The sequence below is a fragment of the Eriocheir sinensis genome, chromosome 19 (genome assembly GCF_024679095.1).
Source record: "Eriocheir sinensis breed Jianghai 21 chromosome 19, ASM2467909v1, whole genome shotgun sequence".
NCBI classification, from domain to species: domain Eukaryota; kingdom Metazoa; phylum Arthropoda; class Malacostraca; order Decapoda; family Varunidae; genus Eriocheir; species Eriocheir sinensis.
Genome location: NC_066527.1, coordinates 13,115,797 through 13,130,796, shown reverse-complemented (window position 1 = coordinate 13,130,796; position 15,000 = coordinate 13,115,797). Strand labels below are relative to the sequence as shown.

At 53.3% G+C, this 15,000-nt stretch overlaps 4 protein-coding genes across 12 annotated transcripts in view; 1 reads left to right on the top strand and 3 right to left on the bottom strand.

Annotated features, from left to right (window-relative positions):
* The window catches only part of LOC127000727 (histone H2A-like), a 31,031-nt gene extending 24,162 nt beyond the window's left edge, over window positions 1-6,869 (bottom strand). For 2 of the 9 annotated variants that reach the window (XM_050864761.1, XM_050864764.1), the window contains exon 1: window positions 5,886-6,869. In XM_050864761.1, the coding sequence (XP_050720718.1) occupies window positions 6,279-6,650 (372 nt within the window). In that variant the 5' untranslated portion in view covers window positions 6,651-6,869 and the 3' untranslated portion in view covers window positions 5,886-6,278. Of the gene's footprint in view, window positions 1-5,857 lie in introns of all 9 variants that reach the window. The other 7 variants (XM_050864749.1, XM_050864753.1, XM_050864757.1 and 4 more) reach the window with 7 other exon arrangements.
* Window positions 52-586, bottom strand: LOC127000726 (histone H3). The gene has a single exon (XM_050864748.1). It carries the CDS (start codon window positions 526-528, stop codon window positions 118-120), a length of 411 nt encoding a protein of 136 aa, XP_050720705.1. The 5' UTR covers window positions 529-586; the 3' UTR covers window positions 52-117.
* A 6,864-nt stretch (window positions 6,870-13,733) lies between the features above and the next one.
* LOC127000717 (histone H2B) lies at window positions 13,734-14,610 on the top strand. Its single transcript, XM_050864739.1, has one exon. The coding sequence runs from the start codon at window positions 13,807-13,809 to the stop codon at window positions 14,176-14,178; it is 372 nt and encodes a 123-aa protein (XP_050720696.1). The 5' UTR covers window positions 13,734-13,806; the 3' UTR covers window positions 14,179-14,610.
* Window positions 14,611-14,762: 152 nt separating this feature from the next.
* The window catches only part of LOC127000716 (histone H3), a 516-nt gene continuing 278 nt past the window's right edge, over window positions 14,763-15,000 (bottom strand). The window contains exon 1 of the mRNA XM_050864738.1: window positions 14,763-15,000. This exon is cut by the window's right edge and continues 278 nt beyond it. Coding sequence (XP_050720695.1) covers window positions 14,829-15,000 — 172 coding nt within the window. The 3' untranslated portion in view covers window positions 14,763-14,828.

Here is a 15,000-nt window from a genome sequence, read left to right as displayed (position 1 = left end):
TCCCCCCCTGCCCGCCCCAGTGTCTGTCTAAACTCTCTCCCGGAAAGTGACTTTGGCCCTGAAAAGGGCCTAGATATAGTGTGAGCAGATTGTAGTACTCAGACGGGCAACGCCCGCTTAGGCACGCTCGCCGCGAATGCGACGGGCCAGCTGGATGTCCTTTGGCATGATGGTGACACGCTTGGCGTGGATGGCGCAGAGGTTGGTGTCCTCGAAGAGACCGACGAGGTAGGCCTCGGAGGCTTCCTGCAGAGCCATGACGGCAGAGGACTGGAAGCGGAGATCGGTCTTGAAATCCTGGGCGATCTCGCGCACCAGACGCTGGAAGGGCAGCTTCCTGATGAGGAGCTCGGTGCTCTTCTGGTAGCGGCGGATCTCACGGAGGGCCACGGTCCCGGGCCTGTAGCGGTGAGGCTTCTTGACTCCTCCGGTGGCCGGGGCCGACTTGCGAGCGGCCTTGGTGGCCAGCTGCTTGCGGGGCGCCTTGCCACCGGTGGATTTCCTGGCAGTCTGCTTGGTACGGGCCATGGCTACGGACGAACAGAACAGTTGAGTCTTCCCAGCCGTTTCTGGTTTTTATAGTTTTGGCGGCGGTGGTCCGCCGCGTCCTGCGCGTGCGCCGCCTCCTAGTCCCGCGCTTGCCCGCCCCCGTCAGGCAGTGCATCTATCTAGCCCTATTGGAGGAATTTAGGGGTCTCTTGGAGCTGTCTGCATATGCTAGAGCCTAGTACCGTGTGGAGGCTCACCCAACGTCACTGGGCCGTCCGGAAGTAGACGGCAGGAGCCAGCCTATCGCCCAAAGACCCACCACCGCCGCCTCTGGCTCTGCATATATAGAGCGAACGCTGGGGCAGCCCAACACTCACTCCACTGTTGAGCTACCCACCTGAACCATGACTGGCCGCGGCAAGGGAGGCAAGGGACTCGGAAAGGGAGGCGCCAAGCGTCACCGCAAGGTTCTTCGGGACAACATCCAGGGCATCACCAAGCCGGCCATCCGTCGTCTGGCGCGCCGTGGCGGTGTGAAGCGCATCTCCGGGCTCATCTACGAAGAGACCCGTGGTGTGCTCAAGGTGTTCCTGGAGAACGTCATCAGGGATGCCGTCACCTACACTGAGCACGCCAAGCGCAAGACCGTCACCGCCATGGACGTGGTGTACGCCCTCAAACGCCAGGGCCGCACCCTGTACGGCTTCGGTGGTTAATGCCGCTGCCTGAGCGAGCCCGACCTAACCCACCCACCCCGGACCTCTTTGAGGTCCACATTCTTATTCACTAAGAGAATAGTAGCACACATTTTACTTCAGTTACAGTTCCCTTCTTTCTTTCTTTCTTTCTTTCTTTCTTTCTTTCTTTCTTTCTGTTTCCTCCTCCTCTCCTCCCTCCTCCCTCCCCCTGCCTAATGATGGTTCACACCTCCGCCCACTGCTCCCCATCCACCTCATTTGACACTAGTTTGTTTGTTTCCTCAATCCCATCTTTTCCTCCCTCCCTCCCTCCTGCCTAATGATGGTTCACACCTCCGCCCACTGCTCCCCATCCACCTCATTTGCCACTAGGAAGCTCCAATTTGTTTGTTTCAGTTCTTACAGAAACATCATTTTGCCATAATTTCCCCTGTCCCTGTCAATTCTTTGTAAAATCAGTAACAGGATATTTATGAAATGAGAGAGAGAGAGAGAGAGAGAGAGAGAGAGAGAGAGAGAGAGAGAGAGAGAGAGAGAGAGAGAGAGAGAGAGAAAACTATATTGGAAAATATATAGACAAAACAAAGCGACGTCTGGACGGGAAGAGGAAAAGAAAGAGAGGAAGAATGACATAGAAAGGTTAAGAAAGAAATAGAAAGAGGGAGAAAAAGAGAAAGAAAGCAATAATGAGAAAGACGGCAAATATATAGACAGAGAGAAAGAAGCCTCCCCTTCTTGATCCACTCCTTCTATTGTCTCTTGGAATGTGCAGGAGTGTATAGGAAAGCAAGGGTAGGGTTAGAGGGTGAGGGACAGGCTCAGAACGAACTTGAAAGGGAAAGGCTGAGGAAGTGGGCCTCTCCCTCTCCCTCCTCCTCCTCCTCCTCCTCCTCCTCCTCCTCCTCCTCCTCCTCCTCCTCCTCCTCCTCCTTCTTCTTCTTCTTCTTCTTCTTCTTCTTCTTCTTCTTCTTCTTCTTCTTCTTCTTCTTCTTCTTCTTCTTCTTCTTCTTCTTCTTCTTCTTCTTCTTCTTCTTCTTCTTCTTCTTCTTGTTTCTCGTTGTCGTCCTCATCATAACGTTGCGCCCTCTCTTACTGGACCCGCTTTTTCAGATACGTTGAACCAGCCCCGCCACCGAGTAGCCCGCCGGAACCCTGGGCAAGCGTCTACATGCCCAACAGTAGACAGGTGGATGACTAAAAAGCTGCAAATACGTTTCTATGAAAGTAGGTGTGCCGGCATGTAAATAGGTGTGCCTGCCTGCCTGCCTGCCTGCCTGCCTGCCTGCCTGCCTGCCTGCCTGCCAATTAAAGCGAACGGGCTAGCTAACAGACACACACAAAACTAGCTAGCTAACAAACTAAAAGACAAACTAGCTAGCTAGCAAACAAACAAACAAACAAACAAACAAACAAACAAGGTAGCTAGCTAGCAAACAAACAAAATAACAAGCTAACTAGCAAACAAACAAACAAACAAACAAACAAACAAACAAACAAACAAACAAACAAACAAACAAACAAACAAACAAACAAACAAACAAACAAACAAACAAACAAACTAACTAACTAACTAACTAACTAACTAACTAACAAACAAACAAACAAGGTAGCTAGCTAGCAAACAAACAAAATAACAAGCTAACTAGCAAACAAACAAACAAACAAACAAACTAACTAACTAACTAACTAACTAACTAACTAACTAACAAACAAACAAACAAACAAACAAACAAACAAACAAACAAACAAACAAACAAACAAACAAACAAACAAACAAACAAACAAACAAACAAACAAACAAACAAACTAACTAACTAACTAACTAACTAACTAACAAACAAACAAACAAGCTAGCTAACAAACAAACAAACAAACAAACAAACAAACAAACAAACAAACAAACTAACTAACTAACTAACTAGCTAGCTAACTAGCAAAAAAGCTAATTAGGGAGCTAGCTCGTTTGTTTGTTGCAAGCTAACTTGTTAGTTAGTTTTGTTGTGGGAGTTTTGTTCTTAGTTTGTTGAGGTTTGTAATGCGTGTTGGCTTTCCTTTTTGGGGGGGGTTTTGCTTGGGATGGAGTATTGCGATTTCTTTTTACATATGTTAGATGACTGTCTCTTTTTAGTGATTCTGAAAGTCCTTTAGCGAAAATAATCACTTGGATTATAGTGTCTTTCCTGCAATATTTGCCTGTGCAATGGAATAAGTATTATTTCATCTATCACTGAAATAGCTGGATGTTAATACAAAAATATTGCCATACTCAACTCCTAATACCTCCCCAATTGTTTTTTTTTTTTTTTTTTTTTTTTAATGCAAGACCATAGGTAATAGTAGCTGTATCTACAAAACGATTGGTAATAGGATTATCTGTTACTCAAGCAAATGGTACAAATAAATCATTCTCCTTGAACAAGTTTGTTTTACATCCTGTGCATATGGGAGGAAAAATGAAATCTAATAGCGCTTTTATCAACTCTTTCATAGTTACTGAAATATTCTAATACCTACAACCAGAACAGATATATTTTCATTATTGTATGTGAGAGGTATAGAGGGAAGTAATTGCTTGTTAAGGCTTTTATTCTAAGAATCTACCTCAAAAAAGTCTAAAAAGTTCAGAGTTAAAAGTGTAATGATTACCGAAGTAGAAAAATCATATAAGATCTCTATTCATAACTCCCGTAACACCTACTATACATATACAAATATCTCCTAAACGAATCTTTGGATCAGTATGATATTTCAGCACACTACCTATAATACCCGGACCTAATTTATGGCTAACCTACCACATTACTATATGTCTTATGTGACGAGTTTACTTGTGAAAAATAACACAAACCCGACGAGTCATGTTGACGCATTCGAAGGAAAGTGTGCCCCCCCCCCCTGCACCCTCCCAAACTATTCCTAGCCACAACTACTCCCCCTTCTCGCTCTCGTTATCCCTCCTCTTCTCCCCCTAACTTCTCGCCTCCCTCATCACTCTTGTGTCCCTCCCTATTTCTCCCATCACTGTATTATATATTAGAATGTTATGTACGTGTATATGTATAGATAGTATGATTATTAACTAAGAGCATGGTACAGTTCCATGGAGGCAAGACGTATTTCACGTTGTAGAAGGTCCATGTTTGCAGTCCTTATGGTCACCCAAGTGAACACGATGTACTGGCATTACCTGTGGTCTGGACCTTCTAGGAAAAGTTATTACTGTTATTACATACTGTGTAGTACATATTCATCATAAAATGTCAACTTGGTCCAGCTAATATAATGTTATTTTGTTGACTTGTCTCTTTCATATTTATATTTTGCCAAAATTATAAACCGCATATATTTTCTCCATCTATACATATGGTTATCATGCGTAATACGTAGTCATTACTATATACATATGTACATCGTGTATTATTGTAAATACGATTACATACATTCCACTACTTATTAAGTGGAAGCAATATGAAAAAAGTATGTAATTATATATATATATATATATATATATATATATATATATATATATATATATATATATATATATATATATATATATATATATATATATATATATATATATATATATATATATAATAATGATAGTGTAGTCTGCTTAAGTCATAGCCTCGGGCTGGGGAAGGGGGATGGTGTGAGTAGGGGGGTGAAGAGGGCAACCAGGAGGGGGATACTGCGATATTGGAGTAGGGAAGGAGTGGTCTTTGGGTTGTTCGGGGCGTTGGTGGAGGGGCTAGAGGAGTACCCCACACTCGTCCGATTCTGTTTAACACCTTAGATATGATGACTGGATTAGGCTTAATATCACTCAGTAAGCTCCTAACATAACACATATTGCAACATGGTATATTAGCCATAAATTAGGTCCGGGTGTTAAAGGCAGTGTGTTGAAATATCATACTGATCCAATGATTCGTTTAGGAGATATTTGCGAAAAACAGCGTTTGTCCGCCGCTGAAATGTATAGTAGGTGTGAATATACTGCTCCTGTATGGTTTATGGTAGCAAAAGACTTCAAAGATATAATCAAGAGAGAATCATACAATGTAATAAACTCTACCCACATACTGGCCAAAGAATATGCTAAAGATATTTCTCAAGGAAAAAAAAAAATCACTCCTTAGCAATGGCTTTTAGTTACAGCAGAAGAGCAACTCGTGGGGTTCCCCGTCCGCTAGGGGAACCTACGGCGGAGCTATGTGCGTGGTTCTCCTTAAACTCTTTTTTTTTTTTTTTTTTTTTTTTTTTTTTTTGTGTGTGTGTGTGTGTGTGTGTGTGTGTGTGTGTGTGTGTGTGTTCTTCTAATTCTAATTCTAATTCTTATTAGCTAGCGCGAGGTGAGACTCCTGTATGGCAGTGTCTGTGCTGGCTGGCCCTGGTGGTTTTGCACTTAGTTTAGCTTACCCTCCCAAACGTTTTCTTCTTCTCCTCAGGGTCTACCTCGCCACCTAGCACCTGTGTGTGAGGCCGGATGTTTAGGTTGGGTTAAACTATACCGTGTGAAGGTGAAGGTGAAGGTACAAACCGATGCATGCTTTCTCGGGTGAGGCAGGGGATCATACATGACGTCAGTGAGTGACTGACTGATTCATTTTACTCATTCCGGACCTACTCCACAGGCCACAGCGGGTCGGAGCCCACCCAGCTACTACCTACCTACCTACCTACCTACCTACCTACTTCATCTCGGCGGGGGCAGCGCCGCATCTGATCTGCACGACGGCCATCATCGTCTCAACGACCTACCTCCCGGCTCTGTTTTGCGTTTTTTTTATTTGTTATGTTATGTCTTGTGTGTGGGTTAATTGTTGTTATCGTCGTTGTCAGCAGAGGAGTCCCTTACCTGCCGTGAAGAAAACAAACTAAGTGTGGGAAGCCTGCCAGACGTGGGGGTTGTTAATTGTTGTCATGACTGAGGGTCTTCTTCCTAGTAATATCAGCAGGAATTGACCTAGGAATGTCACTATGTAGTTGAGGGTGTGTGTCCAGAAGTCTCTTGTTGGAAATGGGTGTGGCTCCCAAGGGGAGCCGGATTAAACGGTACTGTTGTCGTCCCTGAAAGGCCGAGGGCGATTACTTCTTCTCGGTCTTCTTGGGCAGGAGCACCGCCTGGATGTTAGGCAGCACACCTCCCTGGGCAATGGTGACGCCGGAGAGGAGCTTGTTCAGCTCCTCGTCGTTGCGGATGGCCAGCTGCAGGTGGCGGGGGATGATGCGGGTCTTCTTGTTGTCGCGGGCCGCGTTGCCGGCCAGCTCGAGCACCTCGGCGGCCAGGTACTCCATGACGGCCGCCAGGTACACGGGGGCGCCGGCGCCCACGCGCTCGGCGTAGTTGCCCTTCCTCAGGAGACGGTGGATCCTGCCCACGGGGAACTGCAGGCCGGCACGGCTGGAGCGGGACTTTGACTTCCCCTTCACCTTTCCTCCCTTGCCGCGTCCAGACATGTCGACAGTGAGTGGTGGGGGCGTGGACTTGCGCTTGTGCTGTGGGCTCGGAGAGCGAATACCTGCTTTCGCGGCTTTTTCGCCCTATATATAGTGCAGCGCAGGATCGGAGGGCGGGGACGGCCCGGCGAGCCTGCCAATGGGAGCGCGCGCCGCCACGCGTCCCCGCGATCCCGATCGAGCGGCGCCGCCATAAAGGGGGGAATCCGGGTGCGGCCCGGCAACAGAGTCCGCTCTCGTCTTGGAAGAGGACGGACCTCCACCCCGCGCCCAGCGCAGAAGAAAGAAGAGGAAGTCGACGACGCCGGCCCACGACCATTCCTGTCTTCTCATTGGCTGCCGCTCCTGGTGGCTGAACCTTTCTGTCAGCAGAAGTCGTCCTTCCCCCCGAAGGGCGGCTGGCGACATCGGGTGTCCCTCTCGGGCATCCCGCCCCCTCCCCTCTCGGTTGCTGAGCGGCACGTGGACCAGGAGCTGTCGAGTGTGTTGGCTTCTCCTCCGGACCTTCCTCTGCCGCTGTCCTTCCTCCCGAAGGGCGGCTGCCTCTGTAGGGTGTCCCTCTCGGACACCCCCTCCCTCACTACTACCCCGGGCCCGGCTCCGCAGCTGCTTCAAGTGACGAGGTACGCATCTCCTCCGACGCTGCTCTTCCTCCCGAAGGGCGGCGTGCGACGTGGTGTCCCTCCCGGGCACCTCTTCCTCACACAACCCTGTGCCTGCGCCGCTGCTGCTTCGCGTGAGTTATACCGCGTCTGACGCTGTCCTTCCTCTCGAAGGGCGGCTGGCGCCGCCGGGTGCCCCTCTCGGGCGCCCCGTCCACCCCCGCTGTGTTTGGCTCGTCTGCTTCCCGCCTCCCGCCTCCCCGTCCCTGGACCTGCTACCTCCTTCCATTGTTCCCCCGCGGTGCTCCCGTCCCACGTGCTCCCAGTGTCTCCCCAGTGTCTCTTATTGCGGGGATTCCTCCTCTTTTTCGCGCCCCGTTTCACTACCACGTGTGCTTGTCTCCCCATTGTGCTGTTGTTGTTTTGGGTGCCCGCGGGCGGGTAAATGTTGCCGGGGCTCATTGTTCTTGTGTGGGTGCACAAGTGGCGGCCTGAACAAGTAGTGTGTGCTCCCGATTCCGGTCAGGCGGCCCCCCGTGGCCCCTGCGTGCTCCCGACGAGGTGACGGTATGTGTCCCTGTGCGACGGTGTGTGTTTGGTGTCCCTCCTCGCCAGTGGCGTGTGCTGGGGGTGTGCTTGGCCGCCTCTGTTGCCAGGCGGCACAGGGTTGACTCGGCCAGGGGCCCGGGAGCGTGTGGGTAGTGCTTCTCGTCCTCCCATTGGCTCCAGCCTCCCGCTCACAGGGTGGGCCTCTCCGTGCTGGCCCTGCACCGAGAGTCGAATGTCGGCCGGGTGCCCTTGGGTGTTTTCGTCTCCGGTCATATCACGTGCAACGTCCCACATTCATGGTGCTTGATAGTGTCGTCCCCGGAGCGCCTGGTCTCTGTGATCTGGATCGCCATTTCTAGTGGCGGGGTGTGGGTGTGAGTCACCCCGCCTTCCCTCGCTACACAGCGGAGGGCAGCCAGCCGTGGTGGCTTGGCCATGCGCGGGACTGGTTTCTCGGCCTCTCATTGGCTGCCTGCCCCGCTCCCGCACGCCGGCTGTAGTGGGCTCCTCTCAACGTCTGCCTGCCGTGTTTCTTCAGGCTGAATCTGGTTTGTGGTGTAAGCACAACAGATCCACAAGGTATGTTACTCACTGATCCATGTCGCTGATGTGTTAGGGTTCCTTCATTTGTGCCACTGCGTGCGCCTGGTTTTTCCCGTACATATCTTGTGGCGCTGAGGGGCTTATCCCCGAGTCACCTCACCCACCCCCTCACCACCCGCCCCCGTCGTCTCCGAGTCGCCCACTCACTCACCCCCATCCCGCACTCCCTCTTCCTCCCGCGCCCCTTGCGGCTCCCCGACCCTTCCTGCTGCACCCCCAGCCCCCGGTTTTTTACCCTCCTTCTCCCCTGTGTCCCCCCCCCCCTCCCCCTTGCCCCCCTCCCCTCACGGCAGGGGCCTCTGTCCTTGCCTCTCCGTGTCCCCTCAAGTTGCTGGTTCCTGCGGCGGCTTTTTCCCCATTCACCTGTCACCACTCCCCCCCTACCCCCGGCCCACGAACTTAGCATGGGCCGCGTCAAAATTCGGCACGCCCAGCCTGAGGCCCTCGCGACACGGCGCGCGCTTTCTAACCTGCTGGGGCCTAAACTTCGGTTCGTCCGCCTACTCGCCGCTGATGACGGGGTGGTGGTGGTTACGGCCTCGGACCAGGACACTGAGGCTGTCTTTGAATGCGACCTGCTGGTGGCGCTTGCGGCGGAGGGATTCACTCCCCTCATGCCCTCTGAGGTCCGCAGTCGGCGGACAGTCATATGCTTCCGCCTAGACGAGCTGGTCACGGAGAATAGCCCTGGCGAGCTCAGGACTGAACTCGAAAGGGCTCATGGGTGGGCGAAAGTGGAGGATATCTTCAAATTCCCTCACTCCCACACCCTGAAGATCGTCTTCCGGTCCAGCGAGATGGCCCGGAAGGCGATCGAGAAGGGGCTTCTCCTCTTCTCTTTCTCCGTGACTCCGGAGCAAATCCGGGCGGAGGTGTACACCCCCCTCATGGCCTGCAACCGCTGCCACAAAATCGAGCAGCACACCACCCCCAACTGCCCCTTACCTGACGCCGCCCCCCTTTGCTCGGAGTGCTCGGGCCCGCACTCCTTCAGAGTCTGTGCTGCCGAGCAAAAAAAGTGCCCCAACTGCGACGGGGAGCACAGTGCTCGGGCCATGCGGTGTCCCATCCGCAGGGCTGCCCTCAGGGAAAAGGAGCAACAGCGGCGGCGCATTCAAGAGACGTCCCCCTCCTCTTACGCCCAGGCGGCTCTATCCCAGACCGCGCAGGCAACTTCCCCCCCTCCTTCTCCGCCCTTCAACCTCGGAAGCCTTGCCTGTGTCTTTCACGCCCACGTCCTCAACGCGACGCAGCCTGGCACCTTCCAGGAGGTCCTCTCAGGGGCCCTTCAGAGGAACGGCCTCCCCGACCTCCAATTCCCCCCCTTTCAGCTGCCTGCTGACTTGGTGAAGACGGCTCTCTGCGCTGCGCTCACCCTCCTGTCCCCCGACACGCCCCTCCCGGCAGTGCCGGAGGAGACGGTGACGCCTGAGCCGGCGCCCCCGCCCCAGCCACAGCCCTCCTCGCCTCTCTCTTCCCCCCCTCCCGCCTCCCCCTCTCTCACCCCCCAGGGATTCTCAGAGCGCTCCTCCCCCATATCCTCCGTGTCCCCTGCCCGCTCACTTACCGCCTCGGAGGCGTCTGACCCTGGGGAAGGGGCCTTGTGCCAGGTAGTCCCCTACGTCATCCGGCGCCGAGCAGATCGCTGGCCGTCTCGCCCCACGTACCAGTCCCTCGAAAAGGGCCTGGATGGCGGACGCTATAAGCTCGGCTACATTGGCCCGCGTGACTCCCTCCCGTACCTGAGGGGCTGGCTCCGTACTTTCCCAGGGCAGCTGGCCGGCTACCTACACTCTCTCCCCGAGGATGAATTCCACTCCTTCACTCCCGGCCCTGTCCCACAGGAACTGCTCCCCAGCCTCCGCGTGACCCGGCAACGACCTGACTTACCGTGACTCGGTTGCGTGTAGTTCAACACAATGTACTGACTTGGGACAGACGGAAATTTGACTTGCACAATACGTACCGACAATTTGACCCTGACATCATCCTTCTCAACAGCCACGGACTTACGGACGACGCTAGGATCAAAATCCCGGGCTATAGGGTCCACCAAAGGAACCTCAGCTCCGAACCTTCGGACGGGGTTGCCATCGCCGTCAGGTGTCGGCTGCGCTGCAGAGTCGAGGACGACTTCCTCTCCGAAACTCTCGCAGTGACAGTCGACACCTCCGATGGTCCTTTGATGGTCGCAACATCTTACCTTCCGCCCAGACGACCGTACTTCCCTCACCCAGACTACCTCAGGCTCTTCCGCAGGCGCACCCCGGTGCTCCTCGCGGGGGATCTGAACGCCCGACACGTCGACATCGGCTACGCCTCGTCGAACCGTGTCGGCAGAGACCTCGTCGACTACATACGCCGACACATCGTTCGACACATCGGACCCAACTTCCCGACATACTTCGGACCCCGGTCCGCGACCTCACCTGACATATTACTCACCAACCCCTCCAACCACTTTAATCACCGCCTCACACCTGGCCCCCTCACCTCCAGTGATCACATCCCCGTCATCATTGACATCTCGACGTCTCCCCTCTTGACCCCCACCCCGAGACGGTACGCCTTCCGCAGGACCGACTGGGTGGCCTTTCAGACCGATAACGACCTTGACATGACTGCCCAACCGGACGTGTCCGGTGAAACGTTGGAAGACCTTGACGCGGCGCTCGACTCTTGGATGTCGAGCGTCAAGACAGCTGCTGACCGACATATCCCCACCTCGACCAATCGACTGATCCCACACGCTAGACCCTCACGCACGACGTGCCTTCTGCGCATACAATTCGACGCATTGAGAGACAGAGCGACGCTACTCGGCTGGACGTACGACGAGTACCGGCGCTTTGTTCGACTACGTCAGGAGCTCCACGACTCGAGACTCGCCGAGTCCAGGGATTCTTGGGGAAGGGCACTGACCGGGCTGACCGCCTGTCACGCCGACCCCAAGAAGTTCTGGAACAGGCTCAAATGCCTCTCCGGCAGGGCCTCGGGTCGGGCCTCTGATTTGGTCGACAGCGCTGGCATCAGACACAGCACTGACGAAGCAAAGGTCCGGCTCCACACGTCCAACTGGGAGCGGGTCTTCCGGAAGGACGGCGTGGGGGACGCCGCAGACTTAGACGTCGACATCGACGAACAAAACGACGACATTGTCCGGAACTACCTCGCTGACCACGCCCCTAGGACCCTCCCGTTTGATGCCGCAGACCCGTACAGGCTTGACGGAGCTTCCCACTTGGGCTGCCGTATCTCCCTCCAGGAGCTGCGACAGGCCAACAGGGGGAGCAAGTCATCCTGCCCGGGGGCAAGCGGCATAAACAAGACTATAATCGCCCACCTTCCTGACAGCGCCCTGGCCCGACTGAGGGACATTTTGAACGCGGCACTTTCGGCCGGGTATTTCCCGGATCGCCTCAAGGAGGCAGAGATGAGGATGATAGTGAAGCCTGGGAAGGTCCCGACCCGCCCAGACAGCTATCGCCCCATCTCTCTTCTGGAGGTACCGGGGAAGCTCTTCGAGAGGGTTCTCACGAGACGTCTCCGTGACCACCTGGAATGGGAGGGCCACTACAACACGGCCCAGTACGGGTTCCGCAGGGGGAGAGGCACCGTCCACGCTATCGCGTTGGCGACGGAAACGGTTGCCATCAACCTAGCATCCGGATCTCGATGCAACCTTGTTCTCCGAGACGTCAGCAAGGCGTTCGACAAAGTGTGGCATCTTGGACTCCAGTACAAGATGCTACATCTGGGGCTCCCACCCCCGGTCGAGCGCATTTTGTGCGACTTCTTGATGGATAGGACAGCACGGATCCGGGTCGGCGGCCTCGTCGGCCCCGCCTTCCCTCTGGAGACCGGCGTCCCGCAGGGGAGTGTACTCTCCCCAACGCTGTACTCCATCTTCACCAGCGACTGCCCAGACTCCATCACTGGGCTTAACATACTGTATGCGGACGACGTGTCCCAAGTGGTGCCCTACCCAGGACGCTCTCGTGAGATGCTAAATGCCCGCACGGCAAGTGAGATCACCAGGGTCGGAGCCTTCGAGAAGGCCTGGCATATACGAACGAACATGGCGAAGTTTACCGTCATCCCTTTGGCGACCAGAAACCCCGCCCCGCTCATTGTAGACGACGAACTCGTCGACTTCAGCGCTCAGGGACGTCTTCTCGGTCTTAAGATCTCCCGGCATGGGTTCACCCCCCACGTCACCGAGAGGACGGCGCGGGCGCGGGCGGCGCTGACCATGTTGTATCGCTTCCGGGATCTCGAACCCAGGATAAAACTGCATCTCGTTAAATCCTTGGTGATCCCTGTCCTCACTTACCCGCCCATTCCCATCCATGGGCTTAGTGCGACGGCCCTTGGTCGGCTCCAGAAGGTGCAGAACGCGGCGCTACGCTTTGCCCTCAGCGTAAGGTGGGATAATTTCAGAACCACGCGTTCCCTCCACGAAGAAGCTAACATTCCTCCCCTAAATATCCTGCTCCATCAGATGTCGGTCAATATATGGACCCGGATGGAGACGGAGGGCTGGGAGCAGTTCCGGACCCTTCGGGACCTCCACCGAGAAGCCCCAGGCAGGAGTCATCCGTGGTTTCCGCGGAGTCTCCTAGCCTTGGAGGCGAACCATGATCCCGACCCGCGATTTTAACTTCCACACTCACGCCCCCTTCCTTACTCATAACACCGTATTCCTCGCCGATCTTCCCATTTATATACATATTTATATATATGTGTCTGTGTGTGTGTATATGAATATCTCCATGTCTGTATTTGTATTTGTATGTATATGTATGTGTGTATATCTATGCTAAGTATGTATGTATCACTGTATGTATCTGTGTCCGTCTATGTCAGTATCTGTATATGTATGTGTCTGTGTCAGGTAATTTCCACTTATCGATGTATTTTCCCGTGTTATGTAGCCATATTTTAATCGTATAACTGTAAAACGGCAAAATTGATGTTAACATTTATTTTATCTATTTCTTTTATTTTATTAATTATGTAAATCGCTAATAATGTAGTCACCCCGCGATCAAAATTATGTGTATAAGGGAGGCTGGTAAGCCATTGTAGCCCTCATTCCCGTTTCTTTCCCTAAAATGTTTACTCCTACCCTCGACTTTTCAAACTCTATACAAAAAAAATAGCAGTGCCGTAACCGCTCGGCAACTTTCTACCTCCTCCTTTATTTCTGTTTTTCCAAAGCTTTTCTCCCTGTACATACTAGGCCGTGTATGGATATGTATACTTATATCTTTATATAACCTTGTATGTGCACCCCCCCCCTCCTCTGTAATTTCCCCCAATCTGTTCTAATAAATATTTGAATTTGAATTTGAATTTGGCCCGGCAACATTCGCTCGCCGTCTGGGAACGAAGAAGCAGACATGCCCCCCAAAGCATCAGGAAAGGCCGCCAAGAAGGCTGGCAAGGCCCAGAAGGCCATCGCCAAGGGTGACAAGAAGAAGAAGCGCAGGAGGAAGGAGAGCTACTCCATCTACATCTACAAGGTGCTCAAGCAGGTCCACCCCGACACCGGCGTCTCCTCCAAGGCCATGTCCATCATGAACTCCTTCGTGAACGACATCTTCGAGCGCATCGCCGCCGAGGCCTCTCGCCTGGCCCATTACAACAAGCGCTCCACCATCACCAGTCGGGAGATCCAGACGGCCGTCCGTCTCCTCCTGCCCGGTGAGCTGGCCAAGCACGCCGTGTCCGAAGGCACCAAGGCCGTCACCAAGTACACCTCCTCCAAATAAGCAACCCACCAACTTGCTTGCACTGGAAAAGAACCGGCTCCATCGGAGCCACAAACTATTTCCCGAAAGAGAACGAAGACGGTTAGTCCCTCCCGCGCTCTCTCTCTCTCTCTCTCTCTCTCTCTCTCTCTCTCTCTCTTACTCACTCACTCACTGAGCTGACCCACCAAGGGATGCATGGCATCGATAAGCGGACCGAGTCCCGCCAGTGCTCGCCAAACCGCGACCAAGGCTTGAAATCGCCAATGCTTCTCTCGGTCGTTTGTGGTTAGGTGCAGGGGATCGCGATGAGCGATATATGCGTATACATAGCAGCCGTCATCAGTAGTTAGTGATTCCGCCCCTCCGTTTATATTTATTTACTTGTTCTGGTAATTCCTGTCTTCCTGCCTGCATGTAGTCCCCACATATTCCCTACTCGTGCACCCGCCAGTTGAAATAAGTTAAGAGAGAAATCAAAGCCCCCCAATCAATTGATATGAGATTATGAAGCAGAAGGATATGTGGGAAAGGCAACAAGCCAGTGATCCTCCTCCCCCCCTGCCCGCCCCAGTGTCTGTCTAAACTCTCTCCCGGAAAGTGACTTTGGCCCTGAAAAGGGCCTAGATATAGTGTGAGCAGATTGTAGTACTCAGACGGGCAACGCCCGCTTAGGCACGCTCGCCGCGAATGCGACGGGCCAGCTGGATGTCCTTTGGCATGATGGTGACACGCTTGGCGTGGATGGCGCAGAGGTTGGTGTCCTCGAAGAGACCGACGAGGTAGGCCTCGGAGGCTTCCTGCAGAGCCATGACGGCAGAGGACTGGAAGCGGAGATCGGTC